At 28.7% G+C, this 19,587-nt stretch overlaps 1 protein-coding gene across 7 annotated transcripts in view; it reads right to left on the bottom strand.

Annotated features, from left to right (window-relative positions):
• Positions 1-1,891: 1,891 nt before the first annotated feature.
• Positions 1,892-19,587, bottom strand: part of LOC107446576 (uncharacterized) — a 116,585-nt gene continuing 98,889 nt past the window's right edge. For all 7 annotated transcript variants that reach the window (XM_071186737.2, XM_071186743.2, XM_071186739.2 and 4 more), the window contains 5 exons: positions 16,295-16,370; positions 13,225-13,401; positions 11,637-12,000; positions 7,472-7,580; positions 1,892-2,425 (listed from right to left, as the gene is read on the bottom strand). In XM_071186737.2, the coding sequence (XP_071042838.2) occupies positions 2,314-2,425; positions 7,472-7,580; positions 11,637-12,000; positions 13,225-13,401; positions 16,295-16,370 (838 nt within the window). In that variant the 3' untranslated portion in view covers positions 1,892-2,313. The remainder of the gene's footprint in view (positions 2,426-7,471; positions 7,581-11,636; positions 12,001-13,224; positions 13,402-16,294; positions 16,371-19,587) is intronic.

The following is a 19,587-nucleotide window of genomic DNA, read 5'->3' as shown; positions in this document are numbered from 1 at the left end:
AATTTTAATCTGGAGAAAGATCTTTCTCCTTCTGCATTTGATCCAAGAATCGACAAGTCCCGCAGTGGACTGATCGTTAAGACACGGTTCCCAGCAGATCACCGAAGTCAAGCATCACTGGCTACGGTCAGTGTGCGGGTGGGTGACCACTTGGATCAGTCTGCGTAGGGACCGAGGGTGTGCGGTATTGGTCCTCGTTAAACTGTGCTACCGTAAAGTGCTCAACTTCGCGCGCAGGTCGTCGGGCTACCGAAGCGGGGGTGCCATCCCTTCCGCAGAGGATCAAAATTGTGATGGCATGTCTTCGGATCATCCTCCGGGATGTTTCCCAGACCGTCGCCAATAGCCCATTGTGCAGCTCTAGTGCGACGTAAAGTACAAGCAACAACCAAGAATCGACAAATATATTCTTAACGCAATGTGAACGTTAGGAAAAGTATTCACAAGTTTATCTTTAATTTGAGCCTTCAACATTTCTTGTGCAGATTTATGTTCATATAAATTATTTCATTAGTTCATATTTGAAAATAGTAACGATTCATTTACAAAGTTTTTCTCTAAAACGGATGAGTAAATTTTCACCAAATTTTGCGTTTTTAGTTTAATCTCAGATTCTGACAAATTTTTGTGTAATTTCCTTGTAATTCGGGTTCGATAAAACATCGATTAATGACACTTTTTGGTCGATCCAGAAAACTGGGAAATTCAGACATCCGGGATAGCGATGGTTCCGAGCATCCCAGATAATTGGTTCTCTACTGTATAAATATTTCTTGCAATTAATCTCACTATCAATTTCACTGTTTTCTTTGCTGGTTTGTGGTTGTATTGTTGACGTGAAGTGTTTACATAGTTATCGATCGAACTAATCATAATGGTATTATCGATATCAACTGCAATATCGGCAGTATGTCGGTATTGCAGATAAAGTTCAATAAACAAATTCGTAAATTAAAATCCATATTAATAGAAATGTAAAAAAAAAATATGCAAGAAAATGTTAGCATATATTTTGAAAAGAGGGGAGGGCCCAAAAGCGGCTATGCCTAGGGCCTACGAAAGGTATAATCCGGCTCTGTGCCTACGAAAGGTATAATCCGGCTCTGGGAGTAGTCATTTACGTACAAAATGTATCTAACTCCACTGATGTAACTACCCAACTTCTTTGTAGTAAATCGCGGGTTGCACCAACCAAATCCATCACAATCCCTAGGTTCGAGCTTTCCTCCTATCTACTTCTCTCACAACTTACACAGGTCATGACTGCAATAAGACTCGAAATAGACTAAGTTATATTATATTCAGATACAACAATAGCCCTAGCATGGATAAACTCTTCTAATTTGCTCAAAATATTTACAAAATCTCCCTTCAATTTTATCCTCCTATTATATAATTTTTAAAATTTTACCCCCTTATTTTTTTTGAAGTAATGCATGGATAACTGCCAGCCAAGTTATTACATTCGTAACCAAAGAAAAGTTCTTTCGCTATTTTTAAAAATCATATTACATACGACTAAAAAATCCACCTTTTTTAAAACATAAAACGTGTTTTATTGGATAGCAAAAACAAAAAAACAAAGAGAAGATAAAAGTCAATTAATAAAAATACCTCTAAGTTTTATTGGGTAATTAAATTGGTTTATCTAATTTTAGTCACAGCTTTCTCTTTTACATATTGATTTATGAGCCCTAATGTGATTACTTTTTTTGGTGATTTGTTTAATGGCAAACCTCCGGGCCTTGGTTTGCTGAACAATGTTGTTCCAAGCATTCCTGTTCTTAAGACTGAGTAAGATTCTTAAGATATAGATTTCAGTAATTTTTCTTACATCTGATATATATTTTATTATATCAATTTGATAAATACAAAATAAATAAAGAACACATTTAAACAAAACAAATATATTCATTTTATTCAAAGGCAGGCATAGACCACAACAAATCTGATTAAAAAATAATCACACATTAAATATAAAGTCACAGCAAATTAAAATGTAAAACATGCACAATGATATAGATTATGACTTAATTTTCGATAAAACTTTAAAATGACTCTCAATGCACTTTAATTGCTATCAGCATATCATCAGCAGTCAGTCAAGGCACAATAGAAAAACATATGATATAGTCAATTTGTTTCATAAATATAAAATTTACAAATTTGTACATAAAAATAAAATAAATATCTTTCACTCGCAAAAAATTTTAGAGTTTTTACAAAAAAGTGAATGATATATTTTACATCTTTGGCATGAGTAAAATTGAACGCTTCGTTTGTGGCAGGCACAAGGGGATGTTTACAGATTTATCATCTGAGGCTGTCAAGTCCCAGTTGCTTCTGAAGGGTGTCTAATCTTTGCACATATTCAAGAAGTTTTCCTTTATCCGCTTTGGACTTTCTTTTAGATTTTGTACCAGATCTGAAAAATGTTAATAGTACATAATTACCAGCAAGAAAAAAAGATTTCTTAAAACATAATATAATATAATAATTGGACAACAGATATCAGTAGTGTATATCTTAGGGTTATGTGACTCTATGCAAATTTCATGCACACTAAACAGACTATAAACGGTAACTATTCAAATAATCACATCTTCAAAATAGTACCTCAAAAAAGTGAATCATAATCAAAAGTAGAATAAAATACTAAAGTAGGGCATTTACAAAGGTTTTGGTATTTTACACATTCTGATTACCATCGATATGTCGACAACAATCACCATTAGGCATGTAATCAAATTTTCAAAAAAAAAAAAAAAAAAAAAGCTCTTAAACACTTATAAATATTTTATCAAAAATATTCAAGTTTTTTAAAAAAGAAAAAAAAATTAGGACATGCATACTTGCGAAATTTTTTTCTTCCTTTCGTTGAAAGTTTCTCATATGTAAATAGAAAAAAATCAAGAGAATGCAAAAAATTAATTTTCGAAGAATATTCAGAAAAGATTTGTTATTCTATTGTTTAAAAGTAATAACTTATAATTCAAAAATACAACTAGTTAATTTAAATTTGTAAAAAAAAAAAAAGTTAGGAGATGAATATCTTGATATTTACAAAACAAGAAATGTATACTGATATAGATGTGTAGAGAATTAAGCAAATTACGATAACCTAAGTAAATTCAAATCACAATTCTAAATTAGTGAATGGTCTCTTATTTACTTTTTATCAAAACTTATAAATTGGTTCAATATTTCTTTAACGAAATGATATAAATATTTTTTTCCCAATAATCTTAAAATAAAAATATAATGATTAGTGATGCTGAACATCATTGTCATAAAAAAATAATTGCACGGTCAAGCAGAAACTATATGGTCCATACTAGTGCAAGAATCCATCTCAGTGTATGTACACGAGGATCTGCATGTTAATTTATCCAATATGTAAAGTGAACGGTGCTTCCGTATATGCTAAATGAATCGTAATAACGTTAAAAATCATGCTTTTCGCATAACTCTTGATGACAAACGAAATCGCATTTTGGAAAAGAGAAAAGTAAACACTTTTTGCGAAAAATAGACTTTTGAAAGATGAAAAAAAAAAAAAAAAAACCTTTAGCATTTATTCAAAGTGTTCTTCACACTTTGCCACCATAATATAATAATTATTATATTTTGATTTCCAATATATTGTATAATATATATTGATTACATATTAGTGTTCATATAGGAAAATCTAATTCACGATGACTACAATATTTGAATCTAGATGGTTGGAAGGTGGATTTATTTTCCTTCTTTTGATCATTTTTCAATAAACTTCGGGTTATTTTTTCAATGACACAGCCTTTTCAGGTATCTCTTCAGTCTTACATTAAAGCAGAAATTCATTCATAATTTAAATTTAAGATTTTATATTGTTTAAAAGCTCTTGGTGTTAAATTGTATTGTATTCCCAAGAAATAAATATATTGGCAATTCTGAATATCCTATTTTATAATATCTGAAGTATTTTAGATACACGAAATCTTAAGGACTTTAGTAGCCAATAAAATTATCTCCACTGGCGCAAGCAACAGCCTTGATGGGGACCTAGCCTTCCTCAGAATTCCATTCCATGCTACCTTGCCTCTATCAGCCTATAAGTTTCTAATTTGTCATCGTAATGGTTTGAGTTTTTTTCTTCATGTTTTAAAATCATACAAGAATTGATTTCCCCACTTATTGGTAAGAATTTTTTTAGCTAACAGGATATTTTTAATGGCTCACCCAGAAGGAGAATATTTTCAAATGTTTTGGAACAGGACTCAAATACAAACGTTCTGCAAGCATTTCACAGCAAAAAAAAGTCAACTTTACGTTAAAATCAGGGATGAGAATGGTCAAAAGGCAAAAAAGCTGAATTTCCACACAAATAAATTTTACATGTGTGTAATAGTTTAAAAAAAAATTCCAGACATTTTAAGATAATAAATAGTGTTGACATAAAATTGTGTACCGTCATGTGGGGCTACTTTGAGCAAATTCGAATTTGGCACTTTTCAAGTGCTGCTATTCAGTATTATGTTTTTTTCATGCTAAAGATGTGTGGAATTTGAAGATAGAAGTCTCCTCTATTACTAAAATTTTTTTTTCGAATTTTAAAACAATCTCAGAGTGTGTTTTGTTTATCCAATGTCAACAACTTTCCGAGAGCGTCGGACGTCGAAAAGTGCGCGTGGAAACTTTAGCTGCGAAATGCAAAGACGCTGATAAAACAATTGTCGTAAGTGCAAATTTTTTTATTTATGTATTAATAAACAATCATATCATGTTAGGGTTAAAAAAATTTGAAAATTAATAACAAATAAACGGAAAATGAAAAAAAAATGCACTGTGAGGCTACTTTGTGCAAAGTTTCATTAGTTTTTTTTTCCGACAGAAAAATTGTCAGACGTTATAAAAAAATACCTGGAACGAGAAATTAACGTGATTACACTTTAGAAAAGCTGCAACAATGTTTGCAAGCAGTTGCTGGCGGTATGTCGATTGCAGAAGCTTCTCGGAAGTACAAAATCCACAGAAATACTATCTCTAATAAAATTCACAAGAATCACGTGAAAAGTGCTGGTAAACTATTATTTTTCTTCTACAAAGATTTCTCCAATGAATTAATCAAATGATTTAACACATAAAAATATATTTTATAGGACATTAGGTGATTTTGACAGAAACTGAAGAGCAAGTTCTGTCATGTTCATTCAAGCATGTTATGTTCAAATTTATAAATATTATAAATGTTAATGAATATGTAATAATTATTATTTTTTAAATTTCCTCCATTTCAATGTTCAAAAATGTATATGGTTTCCTTTTGTTTAAACTCAAATGAAATAAACATTCCTTTTAAGAAAAAATTCTTTAAAAAAATGGTTTTTTAACGCTGAAAATTATTATCAAACTAATATCTTTACATATCTTGATGTTTTTGTTATTAAAAATGTCAACAATTAACTTTTTTAACAATTTTATATCAATATTTTACTAAAAACATGACTATTAAACTGAATTCCTATCGCTGCACAAAGTAGCCCCACTTGGGGGCTACTTTGTGCAGCGATAGGAATTTTTTAGTAGCCCCACTTACTTTGTGCAAGGCATGTTTTGACTTATTATTTGTAAATATTACATACAAATAATGCCAATATTGATCAAATTCACTCGTCTTAGTCCAGTTAGGAATATAATATTGATAAATTTTACTAAAGTTTGAATTAACATAGTTTTTTTACATGTCAAAGTTCAAAAACTGCGAAATCCTGCACAAAGTAGCCCCACATGACGGTACTAATTTATTAATATATGAATGAACACTTAACATCAACACTTAACATTTAGTAAAAAGTAAAGTTACCAATTGAAAATATAAAGCTAGAAATAATATTTTTCTTCAGTTCACATAAAGAAGACAATTATTATTTGAGAAACTGCCTGGTTTAGCAAACTGAAATTACTGAGAACATACATTAACATTCCCTTGCTTTTAATAAATACTGCTACGTGATTTATAGCAAATATATCAGTAACATGACTTTTTAAATTATTTAGAAAATAAATTTTTTTTTTACAATTGAAATCACTATGTTCATATTATAATCTAATCTAGCTAAAGCCCCGTGAAACATCAGCATTATTTTTAAAATTTTGGATTTTGGTGCTGAGTTAAAAAAAAAAAAGGTACTTCTTCCAAAAAAAAAAAGAAAGAAATTAAATAACTTTTTAAGAGATTGCTTTTGTTTTCTATATCTTTTCTTTCTGCTTAATTTGCTGCAAATGATTCAAGTTTCACAAAACAAGCAAAAAAATCCCTTAACAAGGTCATATTGCTCGTATTGCAGCTTGTGAATGAGGGGAAACAGATTGGTGATGCATTAACCCATTTTCAAACATCTTTTGACAAATCCCATTTTTTCTTTCTTTACCTGCGTGTGTCACATTTTCTAGTACAGAATGTAAGTTTTGAATATATTCTCTTCCAGTTTCGCTGATGTTGTAATGCCTATACACACTAATAATTGTTGACAGAAAAACAGTCACCTTTATAGCAACTAATTCAAGAAAAAAACTTACTTCTTACAAGAATCGCGATAATTGATTTTAAAATCGTGTGAACACAAATAGCGATCTTGGATTTTAAAAATGAGAAAATACAAACTGCGTAAGAGAATTTTTAAATTGCGTAAATACAAATCACGATTCATAATTTTTAGATCGCGTTAAATACAAATAACAATGCGTAATTTTTAAATCACATATAAATATGAAAATCGCTGTTTGATATCATAACCGCATGAACAAATCACGACATTGGACTTTAAACTCGTGTGAATACGAATCTCTACATAGGTTTTTAAAAGCGCGCAAATACAAATCGTGATATCCATTTTTAAATCTTATTAATAAGAATTGCAATGTACACCTTTCAAACCATGTAAATACGAAAATATATGTTTGATATTCAAATCGCGTGAATAAGAATTGAAATTTTAGCTGGTCCGGACTTGGGACTTCCAAAAGGCTTGTTTAAAGCAGCGACGTCTGAATTACGAAAATACGAGCTATCTTGGCGGGAGGTAAAAATGCGGAGAATATTTTCTGTGCGTAAAAGCGGATTATTATTTTAAAGTTACATAAGGATTTTTTGCTGGAACTTTCCCGATATTCAAGAACTATCCAAAACATGCAAAAACAAGATAATTTCTGACAGAAGACACTGGCAAAATCCAGCTTCAAAAACAATTTCACTTCATCCACATTAACTTAGCGAATTTAGTATGAATGTAATTTAGTTATTGATTGAGTAACTAATAAATTTTGAATATTTTATCCTTTGTAATGTATTCTATTGAACTTAGTTACCAAGATATAAATTTTCTGCTTGTAAGTATATTTAAAAATCTTTCATAACAGTTTTGAAAAAGTCACAAAATAAAACAAATTCAGACTTCATAGGATCTCTGATAAATATATTTGTGCATACCTTGAACTTATTGAAGAAGCACTACTGTTAATACCGGCATGTACTTTTTCACTTTCACAAACAGATGCAGATCTTGATGATAATGATAGATATGACATGTTGAAACTATCTAATAATGAAATTATACATTATAAAACATTACAACGTACATTATAAAAAAAGTCATTTTAAATTGTTGCGTACATCCTAAAATCCTTTTTTTTTAAATCTAAAAAGTATACACCAACAAATGAATTTTTTATATTTTGAGCAATAAGATGAATAAATCAGTTTCAAAAGCTAGGTGCATATAAAAATGTAAAATTCAAACTCAATCTCAAACTTAATGATGGCAATATATTTTACGGAGAAAGAAAAAATTGAATATTAAAATTTAATACCAGAGACAAATCACTTAAGCAATTAAAATTTTTAAGCAGATTTGAATTAGTATGTTTCGTTAGATTAGTTGCCATATTATCTGATAGTATGAATAGAAATTCAAACATGATGAAAGTAAGTTTTAGCACAGAGATTGATGAGTAAAATTCCTCCATAAACTCTGATAAAGCTAAGCAACATGAAATAAACACAAATTATGCCATAAAAAGACATATTATAGTTTCAGATCTATAATTCAGAACCTTAGTACAGTATAGTACTGAAACACTGAAAGGGAGAATAAAACATGAAAATGCAGAAAAGGTAGAGGGAGAACCTTTGGTTTGCAATATGTAGAAATTAAAATGTACAGTGATCAAAATACCAGCTTCCCTAAATAGCTTTGATATTTTAAGTTACAAAATCAGACATAAAAACATACTTTCTCTGAATAAACATACCTTTTTTTTCCAACGGATTTGGGGATTTCTGACCCCTGAAATATAAGGGATAGTTGCAATCTGGGAAATAAGGTCAGAATAGTTTGTTCAGGAGAGCTGTTCAAAGATAAGACCCCCTAATATTAATTTTTTCTTTTTGCGTATTATGCCATATCTCAAGAACTTTTTAAGCAACTTGAAAAAATTATGAACACAATTATAAAATTTGTTTATTTAAAGATAATTCCATGCAAAAAGTAACTTTTTGTAAATATTTACTATTTTATATTACTTTATTTAATAGTTAAAAAATTTTGAATTGCAAGGTATAAATTTTTTAAATCATTTTAAAGAACGTAACTTTTAATGCAAAATACAAAATTTAAGCGGTCAAATAGTTCCGAAGAAATCGAGTTAAGAAGGAAAATCATATTTTAAATCATTTAATCATATTAGACCGATTTTGCTCAAATTTTTGATTTATTTTAAGTAACTTTAAAATGATGTAAAAATTTTTATATCTAACAACTCAAAATTTTTCGACTATTGTAAAATAAGATAAACATTGACTAAAAGTTATTTCTTGCATTAAATTATCTTTTGATGAATGAATTTTATAATTTTAAGTAAAAACACACAAAAAAACATTATGGGGTCCAAACTATTGGGACTGTATTTCCCAGATTATAGCTATCTCCTATATTTTGGGTGTCAGAAATCAGAAACTGTCCCCCACCCCCCAAAAAAAGAGGTATATTTATTCCAGAGAAAGTACATATTTGTGACCGATTTTGTAACTTAAAATATCATCTGCATTAATTAATTAGCACACTTGAGTCACCCATTTGAATAATTAAGATTGACTCCTAGATTGTGAAGATCGGATCACTAGATCAAAACTTATTCAGAGTGGTCTGCTTTTTTTTTTTTTAAAATTTTGAGCACTGTGTGATCGTTAATGCAATGACACTTTCTTATCTTCCTTCTATTGTGTGATTAAACGAGGAAACAAGGTGTTTGTTGCCCTTACACAAATACTTGATCTTGCCTAATTGGAGTGTGTGAATATTAAATCTGAAAGTAGTTATGCGCCTGAAGCTATAGATTTTTTTTCTTCGAAATGACATTTTTAGATAATTTTTTTAAAAAAAAAATGTCTAATAACGTTATATATAAAACAGGATCATGTAAATGTTGCAACAACTTCTAGGGCAGTTAGGAAGGGGTAATTGTGACACAAATTGAAAAAACCTGAAAATTTTATGTGCAAAAAAAATCGATATCAAGATAACAATTTATATACCATGCATGTTTCATATTTAACATAATTTTATGAAGTAACATTTATAATAAAATTATCTACTAATGAAGAATACCAAATCTTTATAATAATTAATTCAAGAAAAAACTTACTTCTTACAAGAATTGAGATACTGGATTTTAAAATAGCGTGAATATGAAAAGAGTTATTGGACTTCAAAATGCAAAGATACAAACGGCAAAATTAAATTTTTAAATCCCAAATACAATTCACAATACATAACTTGTAGATTGTGTGAATACAAGTCCTAATGCATAGATTTTAAATCACATATAAATACAAAAATCAATGTTTGATATTATTTGATAATGTTTCCCAGAAGTCTGCAAACCAAAGGTCTTGAGATACAATGCAATACTCTGAATTCTGGAAAAATCACATGCCCTGCTACAAGTTTTTAGACGCTGAATAATGAAATTAAAAACCCGGAATACAATCACCCCTAGTTAGAGCACATTATCAGGATTAAATTTGAATTGGAGCTCATGCCCGGGAATGTCGTTGGACACGGCTAGGAGTGCTTTCCTATTACGACTTGTTCGAAAACACAAGCAGAAACGGTTCGTAGCAGTGTGTAACATTTTCCAGCAGGAGTTCGTATGCAATTTTAATTCTGATGATGTGACTTAACAACCATAGAAATTGTTCCTGATTTTTTTTTTCTGCATTAAAATATTTTCTTCACTCATTCCATGTTTAAACATGAAAAAAGGTTTTTGATTATTAGAATCAAATCAAAACTATAATATGTCTGCCAATGAAGTATTATTTCTGCTTTATTAAAAATGTTTAGTTTTATTCATATATGACATAATGTATACCCTCTCTTTATTTGAAAGACTCTTTTGAATATTAAAAGAAAGGACAGATTTTTGTAATGATATGAATTTAAGAACTAAATTTCAAAATGACAATTGTTCTTATTTGAAAGTCAAAAACCACAACGAATGATAAGTCTAATTTCCCATTGGTCAAGTTGATGTTTTCATTGATTATATTTGATACAAATTATCACAATTTTATTAAATGAAACAGATCACTATTCTCTAAAAGGAAATGAAATCTAATTTACAGTTGATACATATATTTCCATTAATCACTTTTGGGTTATACTGTGTATAAACAGGGTGCCTAGTCATATTTTTCAATAAAAAATAAGCACATTTTTAGCACTCAAAAATATTTTTAATCCGTTTTCAAAAAAACAAAAATTCCTAATTAGGATTTGTGCAGTAATAAAAATTATTTCTTTCCCCTATCATTTAAAGTTCTTAATTAATAAACATTAAATCAATAAAATTTATAAATATTTTCAAAAACTTTATGTAATCATGATAAAAATAAGTGATAAATATTGGAGAAAATTTGTGAAAACCACGCAGTTTTTTGTAGTTTAAAACGACAATCGATACCGCAAAGAAAAAATCTTTTTTTAAAAAAAAGATAGAAAATTAAGCACTCTTTACAAACCTCGAATAAAAAAAGCTCCTTTAAGGGCTTTTAAAAAACGCAAATCAAAAATAAGCACCTTAAGCACTTCCTAAAAACGCTACACACCCTGACAATTGAAAAAAAAATAAATAAAAGTCTAACTTCATTCACTTGATTTGCAAATCTTGCAATACCTTACAAAAAAAAAAAAAAATCCTGTTTTAATTTCTTCTACATTTAACATTAAATTTTTTTTTTAATTACAAATGATTTCTATGCACTTTTCTCAATAACTTAAATTTTTATTTCTGCAAGAACAATAAAAAAAAAAGTCGTAACTTAAAAAAGGAAAGAAAACCCTTCGTAAAAAACAAAAATCAGAAAGTTTCAAAAATTCACGAGAAAATACACTTCTTAAAAATGCAGAAGAAAGACCCTACATAAACTTTAAAATGAAGTTATGCAATGGGTGGAAAAACTGAACATCTATTTTTCCAAGAGAGCTAAAATAATTCTAAAACTTTTACAATTCACCAACTATTAATTCAAACAAATTAGACCTTTAATGTTAAACACTTTAAAAAAAAACTCTAAATATTGTCTTTAAACTTACTTGGTGATGAACTTCTACAATTTTGAAATACAGAATTGACTTCTGCTTTCACAATGTCTGAAGTAGGAACTTTAGCAAAAAGTTTCCACCTTCGCACATAATATTTCATTCTTTGAATGGCCACTACGACGTATGCAACAGAACGGAAGAGTTCACGTCCACGGACTGGAGAATCCACTGATGTAAAAGAACTGTGACTATTGTTCTCAAACATAATGTTCTTCCCCATTTGATTCACACACGATAAAGTCATTTTTTCAGTCAACTGATAACCTCTAAGGAGCATTAGTAAATACTTCTTTTGGTACAATAAAGATTTATTGTGACTCAAAGTTTTTCTGTACACCCAGTACAAGCCATGGATCTGGAAAGAAAAGATAATAATCAGCATTGTAGCACATTTCTCATAGCAGTAGTGTAGCAACCTGTGTAAATGCAACTGAGAACATACAAAATAATTTGGTATACTATATTTAAATCCATTAAAAATAACACTTAAAACCAAAATGCTAAAATTTTATCAAAACCTATACACGTTTCGGTGTCTTAATAGAACACCTTCACCTGTAGTATAAAAGACAGGAATGGTAGAAACAGGGATTATTTAATCTGACAGAAGTTATATTATTCTAAAGAGATATACAGTTATTCTAAAGAGATATACAGTTAAAAGAAAATAAAACGACAGAAGATTAAAAAATTAAATAATTTTTAAATATTTATTAAAAAATCCATATATGTATTTTATGTGTTGATTTGGAATTTTGGGAAAAATGAAAACTATCGTTAATGACTGCAATGCGATTTTTTTCTCTCCAAATATTTGAAAATGATAAATTTTTTAATCTTTAGTCATGTTATCTTTTAACCATATATTTTTTTCTTTAGTATGATATTGCCTCTGTTTGATTAATATCATCCACAGATTTTATCCAACTGATGAAGGTGTACCATTGTGACACCAAAATCCATTGAAGTTTGAGTAAAAATTTTACAGTTTGTGATTTTAAAGCTTTCTTTATTGAAATTTATGTTATATTTGTTCATCATGGAACAGTAAAGCTTATTGTGATTGAAGACATATGGGCCAAAACAATTGATTTGTTAAATCCAATTTAACAAAAATCAATAGCGCTTTTTTTGTAAAATTAATGTTAATTTTTTTTTTAAAAGAGCAATTAAATTTTTAGATACTAAATGAGGAAAAAAACTCTTCTTTTTCATATTTTAACTTTTTTTCTACCTTTGCTAGCGTTATTTGCATAAAACACTTATTGTGGAGTTATCGTCCACAAAAGTAGAGAGTGACATTTATAGCTGGCATTTTAGTTGTATTACTTAACTATCAAGAGTTTTGCATTTTAGCTAATGTAGAAACTTTTTCATTGAAAAATCTGAGGTGAGAGAATATTAAACATAACTTATCCTTGATAAGTTTTTTTTTTGAAAGTTATGAACAATTAAAGGCAAAATAAACCCAAAAAGTATTAAAAAAAAATTTTATGAATAAACAAACATATGCAGAAATGATATGTAATTGAAGTAAATGTAAAAGTATTCCGATAAGGGGAAGAATATGCATATTTACCATAACTTCAAAACTGGAGCTTATGCCCTCCTCTTTTAAGATGTTTGATAGCTGTTGAGGTATGCTAGACATTTGCGTTGTGAAGGACAAGCTACTTTCTGGCAGTTCTATCTCTTCCGGGGTATTCAAAATCTCATTTGTTAACTCTAAAAGAGATTTCACACTTTCTGGATACATCTGTAATACAGAAATACAATATTCAGAAAATGAATTTTTCATAATACAGCATACCTGCCAATAATGGAGAAATAAAATAACGGAGATTTTACTAGCAACATTTCTTGGGGTACAAGTAAAGTTTTGATACATCATGCATAATCATGTAAGTCAAAAAGTGAAATTCAAAATTGGAAATAATATAATGTAAGCACTTACATTCAGCGATGTAAAAAATATGTATATAAATCTTAATCTAAAGAAGATTTTTATAATTATGATTGTTAATTATAATGATTATTTATAATTACTCTAACTATAAATACTCAACATACAGCAGTAACGGCAATAGCACCATCAGTAGAGGAATAAGAGAAGTATTTTGCCATTAGTGGATATTTAATTGTCATTATTCTTTTTTTAAATTTCTTCAACACATACAGAGAAATTTGAGAATATACAGGTAAACAGGAGATAGTCGTAAAATAAAACAGACTTCGTTAATAAACAGGCAGGTATGATACAGTGGTCAGAAAGCTTAGCTCTTCTAAACAACAAAATTGTTTCTTTTTTAATTTGCGTGCACAATGTCCCAGAAGCAGAAAGTGCCTAAAACTGTGACGTACGTCGCAGAACAAACGAAGTCCCGCAGAACAATTTGTATCTTGAATAAGTGACAGCGTATTCCTGCGATAATAATTTATTAATAATTCCTCGTCATTAACAAAATTTTACACCTCAAAAGTGATTGAAAAAGTAACAAATCAAGAATGTTTGCCTTGGCTTAAAAATAATGTAGAGTATCTGCGTATGATCCTGTATTTTAATAGATGAAAATATAGTACTTTAATGTGAAACTGACTTCTTTTCGCTGTGAAATCCTTGCAGAACATTTGTATGTATTAATAAGTCCTGTTGCAGAACATTTGAAAATATTCTGCTTCTGGGCACAATGTTAGAAAAAGGTATTAATAACTATGATGGTGGCTTGAAGCTCAATGGGTTTCAGATCAAATGGTACCAGCTAATCCGAGACCCATGTGCAATACAAATCAAATTAATACCATCAAGCTGTAAAAAAGAAGTCTTAACCTCCATGACCTCTTTGGCTAACAATTGGCTGTGATGTGAGTGCTTTACTTTTGGAATTTCCTTCGTAGCAATAAAATAAAACAAGAACATACATCATTTGTGAGGTTCTTAGTTCACCATTGGAAATAGAACATTACACACACACTAAATGTCTCACAATCAGGAAATGAAACATTAATAACAAAATTTATTAATGTAGGTTTGCCTGAAATTATAGCAATACACAGGGGCTGAAGCTTAGGACAGAATTCCTTACAGAAAATTTGTAGCTGGGTAGTTCGTAATAAGTTAAACACATCAAAAACTGGTGTTATTAGTTCTCCTAGCCATTTAACAGTTTATATCTATATGGATTAAATGACATAGTCTGTGACTATGTCAAGATTCAGCTCTGGATTCATGCTCAGAGTTTAATTTTTCTTAACAAGCATCATTATGAAACTTAGCATAGAATTCCAAAGTTATGTGCAAGAATATAATTTAATAAAATTTAGCCACTTGTCCTAAGGACCAGAAAGTAAAAAAGACTCTTAGTCCAGACATATATTCACTGACCCTTTTACAAGTACCTATTATTTTTTTTTAAAGTTAAAGTGAATTACAAAAGGAAAAAAAAAAAAAAAAAATTACAATGCAGAGAATGCGCAATGGCTTTATTAAGATGAAACATGTGTTTTACAACAAACACTCAGATCAAAGTATGAAACAGAGTCAGCACATCCCTTTATATTGATCGCTGGTCTTGTACCAACATTAAATTAGAGCCCTCATTAGGAAGATTAACTATTTTGTTGTAGCCATTTCCCTAACAGGAAACCTTTCATCAGAGACAATTCATTTCCGCAGAAGTAATATGATTATAGAATGATAACACATCTGTTTTGTTTGTTGAACAGAAAGGCTATGGACACTGTCCCAGTTATAAAGGAAAGACAGAAGAAGCTAATTTGAAAGTAGTATTTAACCTATCTATTTTACATAATACCAGGGTTTAAGCTGAGTCTAAAAATTCATTAGCAGAAAAGCTAAAATCTGAAAAAAAGTTTTAGCAAAATGCTAAAATGCCATTAGGCTTATAAAATTACTTTATATCAAACAAGTACTGTAAGTTATCTGACAAAGAATAGCTTAATGTACAAGAATATCAAAAAGAATACCTATAACAAAAAAAAAACACATTTATTATTTATCAAAACATTTTGGTTTTCGTGAACGCTAGCGTCATGGTTCTTCTTGCGAAAGATATTTAGATTTTTTCTCCTTCTTGTTTGATCAAGTTTTTTTCATGGATGTTAGCGTCATGGTTTTTCGCGGAAGCTTTTTTTTAAAATGGAATTTAGTAAAATCCTTTAGCAAAAATGCGAAAATGCTTTGTTGAATTTTAGCATTTTTGAGGGGTCTTTTCGCATTTTGCGAAAAAAGCTACCGTAGCGGAAACCCTGCATAATACCCAAACCAATGACTTACAGATAAAATAAACTACTAAAAATCACTTAAACATAAGATATGCTAATTATTTATTTATTTGGCACACAATGTGATGACAATATTACCATCTGGCAAACCACCCCATGATTGAAAGAGGTATAAAAAGACCTCTAATGTAAATAAACCCAAATTTCAAGGAGTAAATCGACGCTTTCGAGTTCGCTAATCTCTGAATATTTTCTCAGTTAAAACATGTTAAATAGTTAAAATAGTGAACAAATTGAATAGAAGTTGAAGAGGAGATTTTCTTTTATTATAGAAAATAAGTAACATAACAAATATTCTAATTAAAATAAAGGATAAAGTAAGAATTTGTAAAAACCTAAAATAATACCTCTTCTGTATTGTTCAATTTAACAGGTGGTGAACTTCCAATTTCTGGTAAAAACATGGAAAAGTTTTGAGCAGATCTATGAATATAAAATTAGAGAAGAACAGTTAACACTTCTTAATCGACACAAAAAATACATGACCATTAATCAAGTTTTCAAGACTTTTTTTTAGAATACTTTGCTCTTTATTTTTTTACAAAAATTTCTATATTTAGCAGGGTTCGCCAAGTGGGCCCACTTTGAAAAAACCCGCCCGGGTTTTATTGGGTGGGCCCACCATGAAAAAACCCACTTGGAACGATAAGTGGGTTTTTTCAAAAAAAAAATTTTTTTTTTTTACTAGAACTTATTGTTTCACATTTATTTTTATATAATTTATTGTGCAGCATAAATTTGTCAAATAGAGTTGCATGATTTATATGATTAAGTTTTTAATATTAGTAAAGTAAAAGAAACTCAAATATTCATATAATTTTTATAGTAGGTGCTATTGAAAACTTCAAGTGGGTTTTTTCAAAAAAGTAATATTTTAATGATATTAAATCAAATAAAAATTTAAATAATATAGTCTGAAAAGATCAATTTTTCAACTATAGTTGCATGCTTTATATATTAATAAACAGGTAATATAATAATATAATATATTAAAAAAAATTAAAAAGAAACAATTTTTTTCTTTTTTTACCAAGTGATACATTAACAAATTTAAACAGTTTTATTTTCTAGCTTAAGAATGAAAAAAGCTAAAACTTTTTATAGGAGAACTTTTTAAAATTATTTATCTAAGAATGAAATCCTTTTCTAGGGTTAATTATTTGAAAACAAATGGGACAAGTAACTGATACTCTTTATAATTATACGTAGTTTTAATTTCACTTTCTATTAATCTTATTATAGAAACATGTAAGACCATTAAATATTTATTTCAGTTTTTTATTTAACTCAAGTCAGATGAAATTTTAGTTTTTACTGATTATAAATATTTACAGATTATAATTTTATAATGGGTAATATCCATATGTTTAATAAATATAGTAAATAAATGTGTGTGAAAACAAAAAGATAAATAAACTTGTTCCTTTTATATTACTGCATTTATATTTTATAATTCTTGAGTTAAAAAATTATGAAACATAATGTACTTAAAAATAAAGAAGATTCAAATATGTATTAGTGATAATGCGTTATTTAAACTTAATATAAAATACATATAACCAGGGTTCCCCAAGTGGGCCCACTTTGAAAAAACCCACTTGGTGGTTTTTTTCACAAATTGTTTTTTTTTTTAAAATTTGGTTCAAAAAGAAGTATCTCCTAATACTATCATTGGACATATCGTTGAAGTTAACAAATATTTTAGAAATGTGCATCAAGCACATGGATGGGCAAATGAAAAAAACTGCTTGATGACCAAATGATACTAGGTGGAATTCATATTGTGAGCGCGTAAAAACTTTTGCCAATAATTACCATAAATATGAAGAGATTGTTCTTGAACAATTTTATGTGTCAAAAAAATTAAATAATGTTGGGCTTTACCAATAAACTATCAATTGGGAAAAACAGATATCAATTGTTTCTGAAGCTTTAAAAAAGCTTCAACCAGAAAACATTTCAATTTTAGAACCTGTTGAAATATGAATTAACTTACTATCGTGTGATGAATTAGAATCCCATAAACATTTTGTTAAAAGATCAGGCTGTTCAGCCACATCATTTATCAGCATATGCATCCTGGATCCCGAAACAAGGGGACAATTTTTAAATGATGAACAAGACCAATTAGCAGAAAGCTGTCTTTCTAAGCATCATCCAGAATTTCTGTCACGTGTTATGGCATCCAAAATTTCCGATCCTGAATACTTTCCAAAATCAATGATGCTTGACACTGTTATTGAACAGTTTTCATCAAAAAATAGTGGAAAATTATGGCAAAAAAAAAAATAAATAAATAAGTAAATAAATAAAATTCCTAGCTTCCACAAAATTTCTGTCAATTCTTTTTTCTTTGCACTCAGCACCAGCATTTTCTGTCTCTATCGAAAGACACTTTTCAACTTTCGGTTTGGTGCAGAGTAAACTTCGAAATAGATTAGGAATAGATAAAGCTACAAAACTCGTAAAAGTGTATTGCCATCTAAGAGAGAAAAGTAGACACTTTGAATCTGTTGTATGATAATAATAATAAAGGAAAAAATTGACCTTTTTTTTAAAGTTAACTCTTAACATCTGCTGACAATTTTTAACTATTTGGAGAAAGTTTATCACAATTAAAAAACAGTTAAAAATTAAAATATTACTTTTAAGATTTTTTAAATATTTTTAAGATTTTATTTGAATACAATTTATTTTGTTTCTTTAAATCATGTTTAAAAATATTGAAAGCAAACAAAAAAAAATTTATTAAGTGATACATTAATCAACAATAAACAAATTTAAAGTTTTATTATCTGATTTTAAAAAAATGAGCTATAACTTTTTATATATGCTTTTTTATAATTTTAAGATTTATTTGTTTTTTGAAACTATAAAGTTAAAATGCATATATTTATCTAAATATTTGAAAATAGGGACAAGTAACTGATACTCTTTATAAATATACATAATTTTAATTTCACTTTCTATTAATAATATTATAAAAACATTGAAGACCATTAAATATTTATTCCAGTTTAATTTTATTACAGGTAAAAGTCAGATGAAATTTTAGTGTTTACTTATACAATACTATTTAATAAATAAAAATATTTTCACAGTAAAATTTATGAGCCCTAAATGAAAAAACCCAATTTTCCCCGGGTTTTTTCAAATAAAACCCAATTTTCCCCGGGTTTTTTCAATAAAACCCAGGCGGGTTGGGTTTTTTCAAAAATCCCCGGGTTTTTTCAAACCCTGATATTTAGGCATTTTACCAACAAGTTATTGAACAAGTATAGAAAAGTTGAAATGTTTGGATTCCAAAAATTTGAATATGTTATTATACAGGAATATGAATAGTAATTTTTTGATATGCCTGATTCGCAATGATTTCCGCCTAATTAAATGTAATTTTTTCAAACCCTTCGAGTTTTGCTTACTTTAAATTCTAATATTTTTAATAAGATTTCAGTTCCAATAGCTTTTTTCAAATTTTTTTTTTTAAAAAGTGATGTTTTTATCATGATGTTACAACACCACATGAATTTTAAATTTGAGTTATCACCTTTTGAAGCACTAAATCCCATCCGATTCTTTCGTAAATCCACGCCATTTGTTTTTTAAGTGGTTATTCATGTGGTTTTTTCAAATACCGTTA

The sequence above is a fragment of the Parasteatoda tepidariorum genome, chromosome 9 (genome assembly GCF_982258835.1).
Source record: "Parasteatoda tepidariorum strain Cologne lab strain chromosome 9, Ptep-v5.0, whole genome shotgun sequence".
Classification (NCBI taxonomy): Eukaryota; Metazoa; Arthropoda; class Arachnida; order Araneae; family Theridiidae; genus Parasteatoda; species Parasteatoda tepidariorum.
The sequence above is the reverse complement of the archived record's forward strand: the minus strand, read 5'-3'. Positions and strand labels throughout refer to the sequence as shown.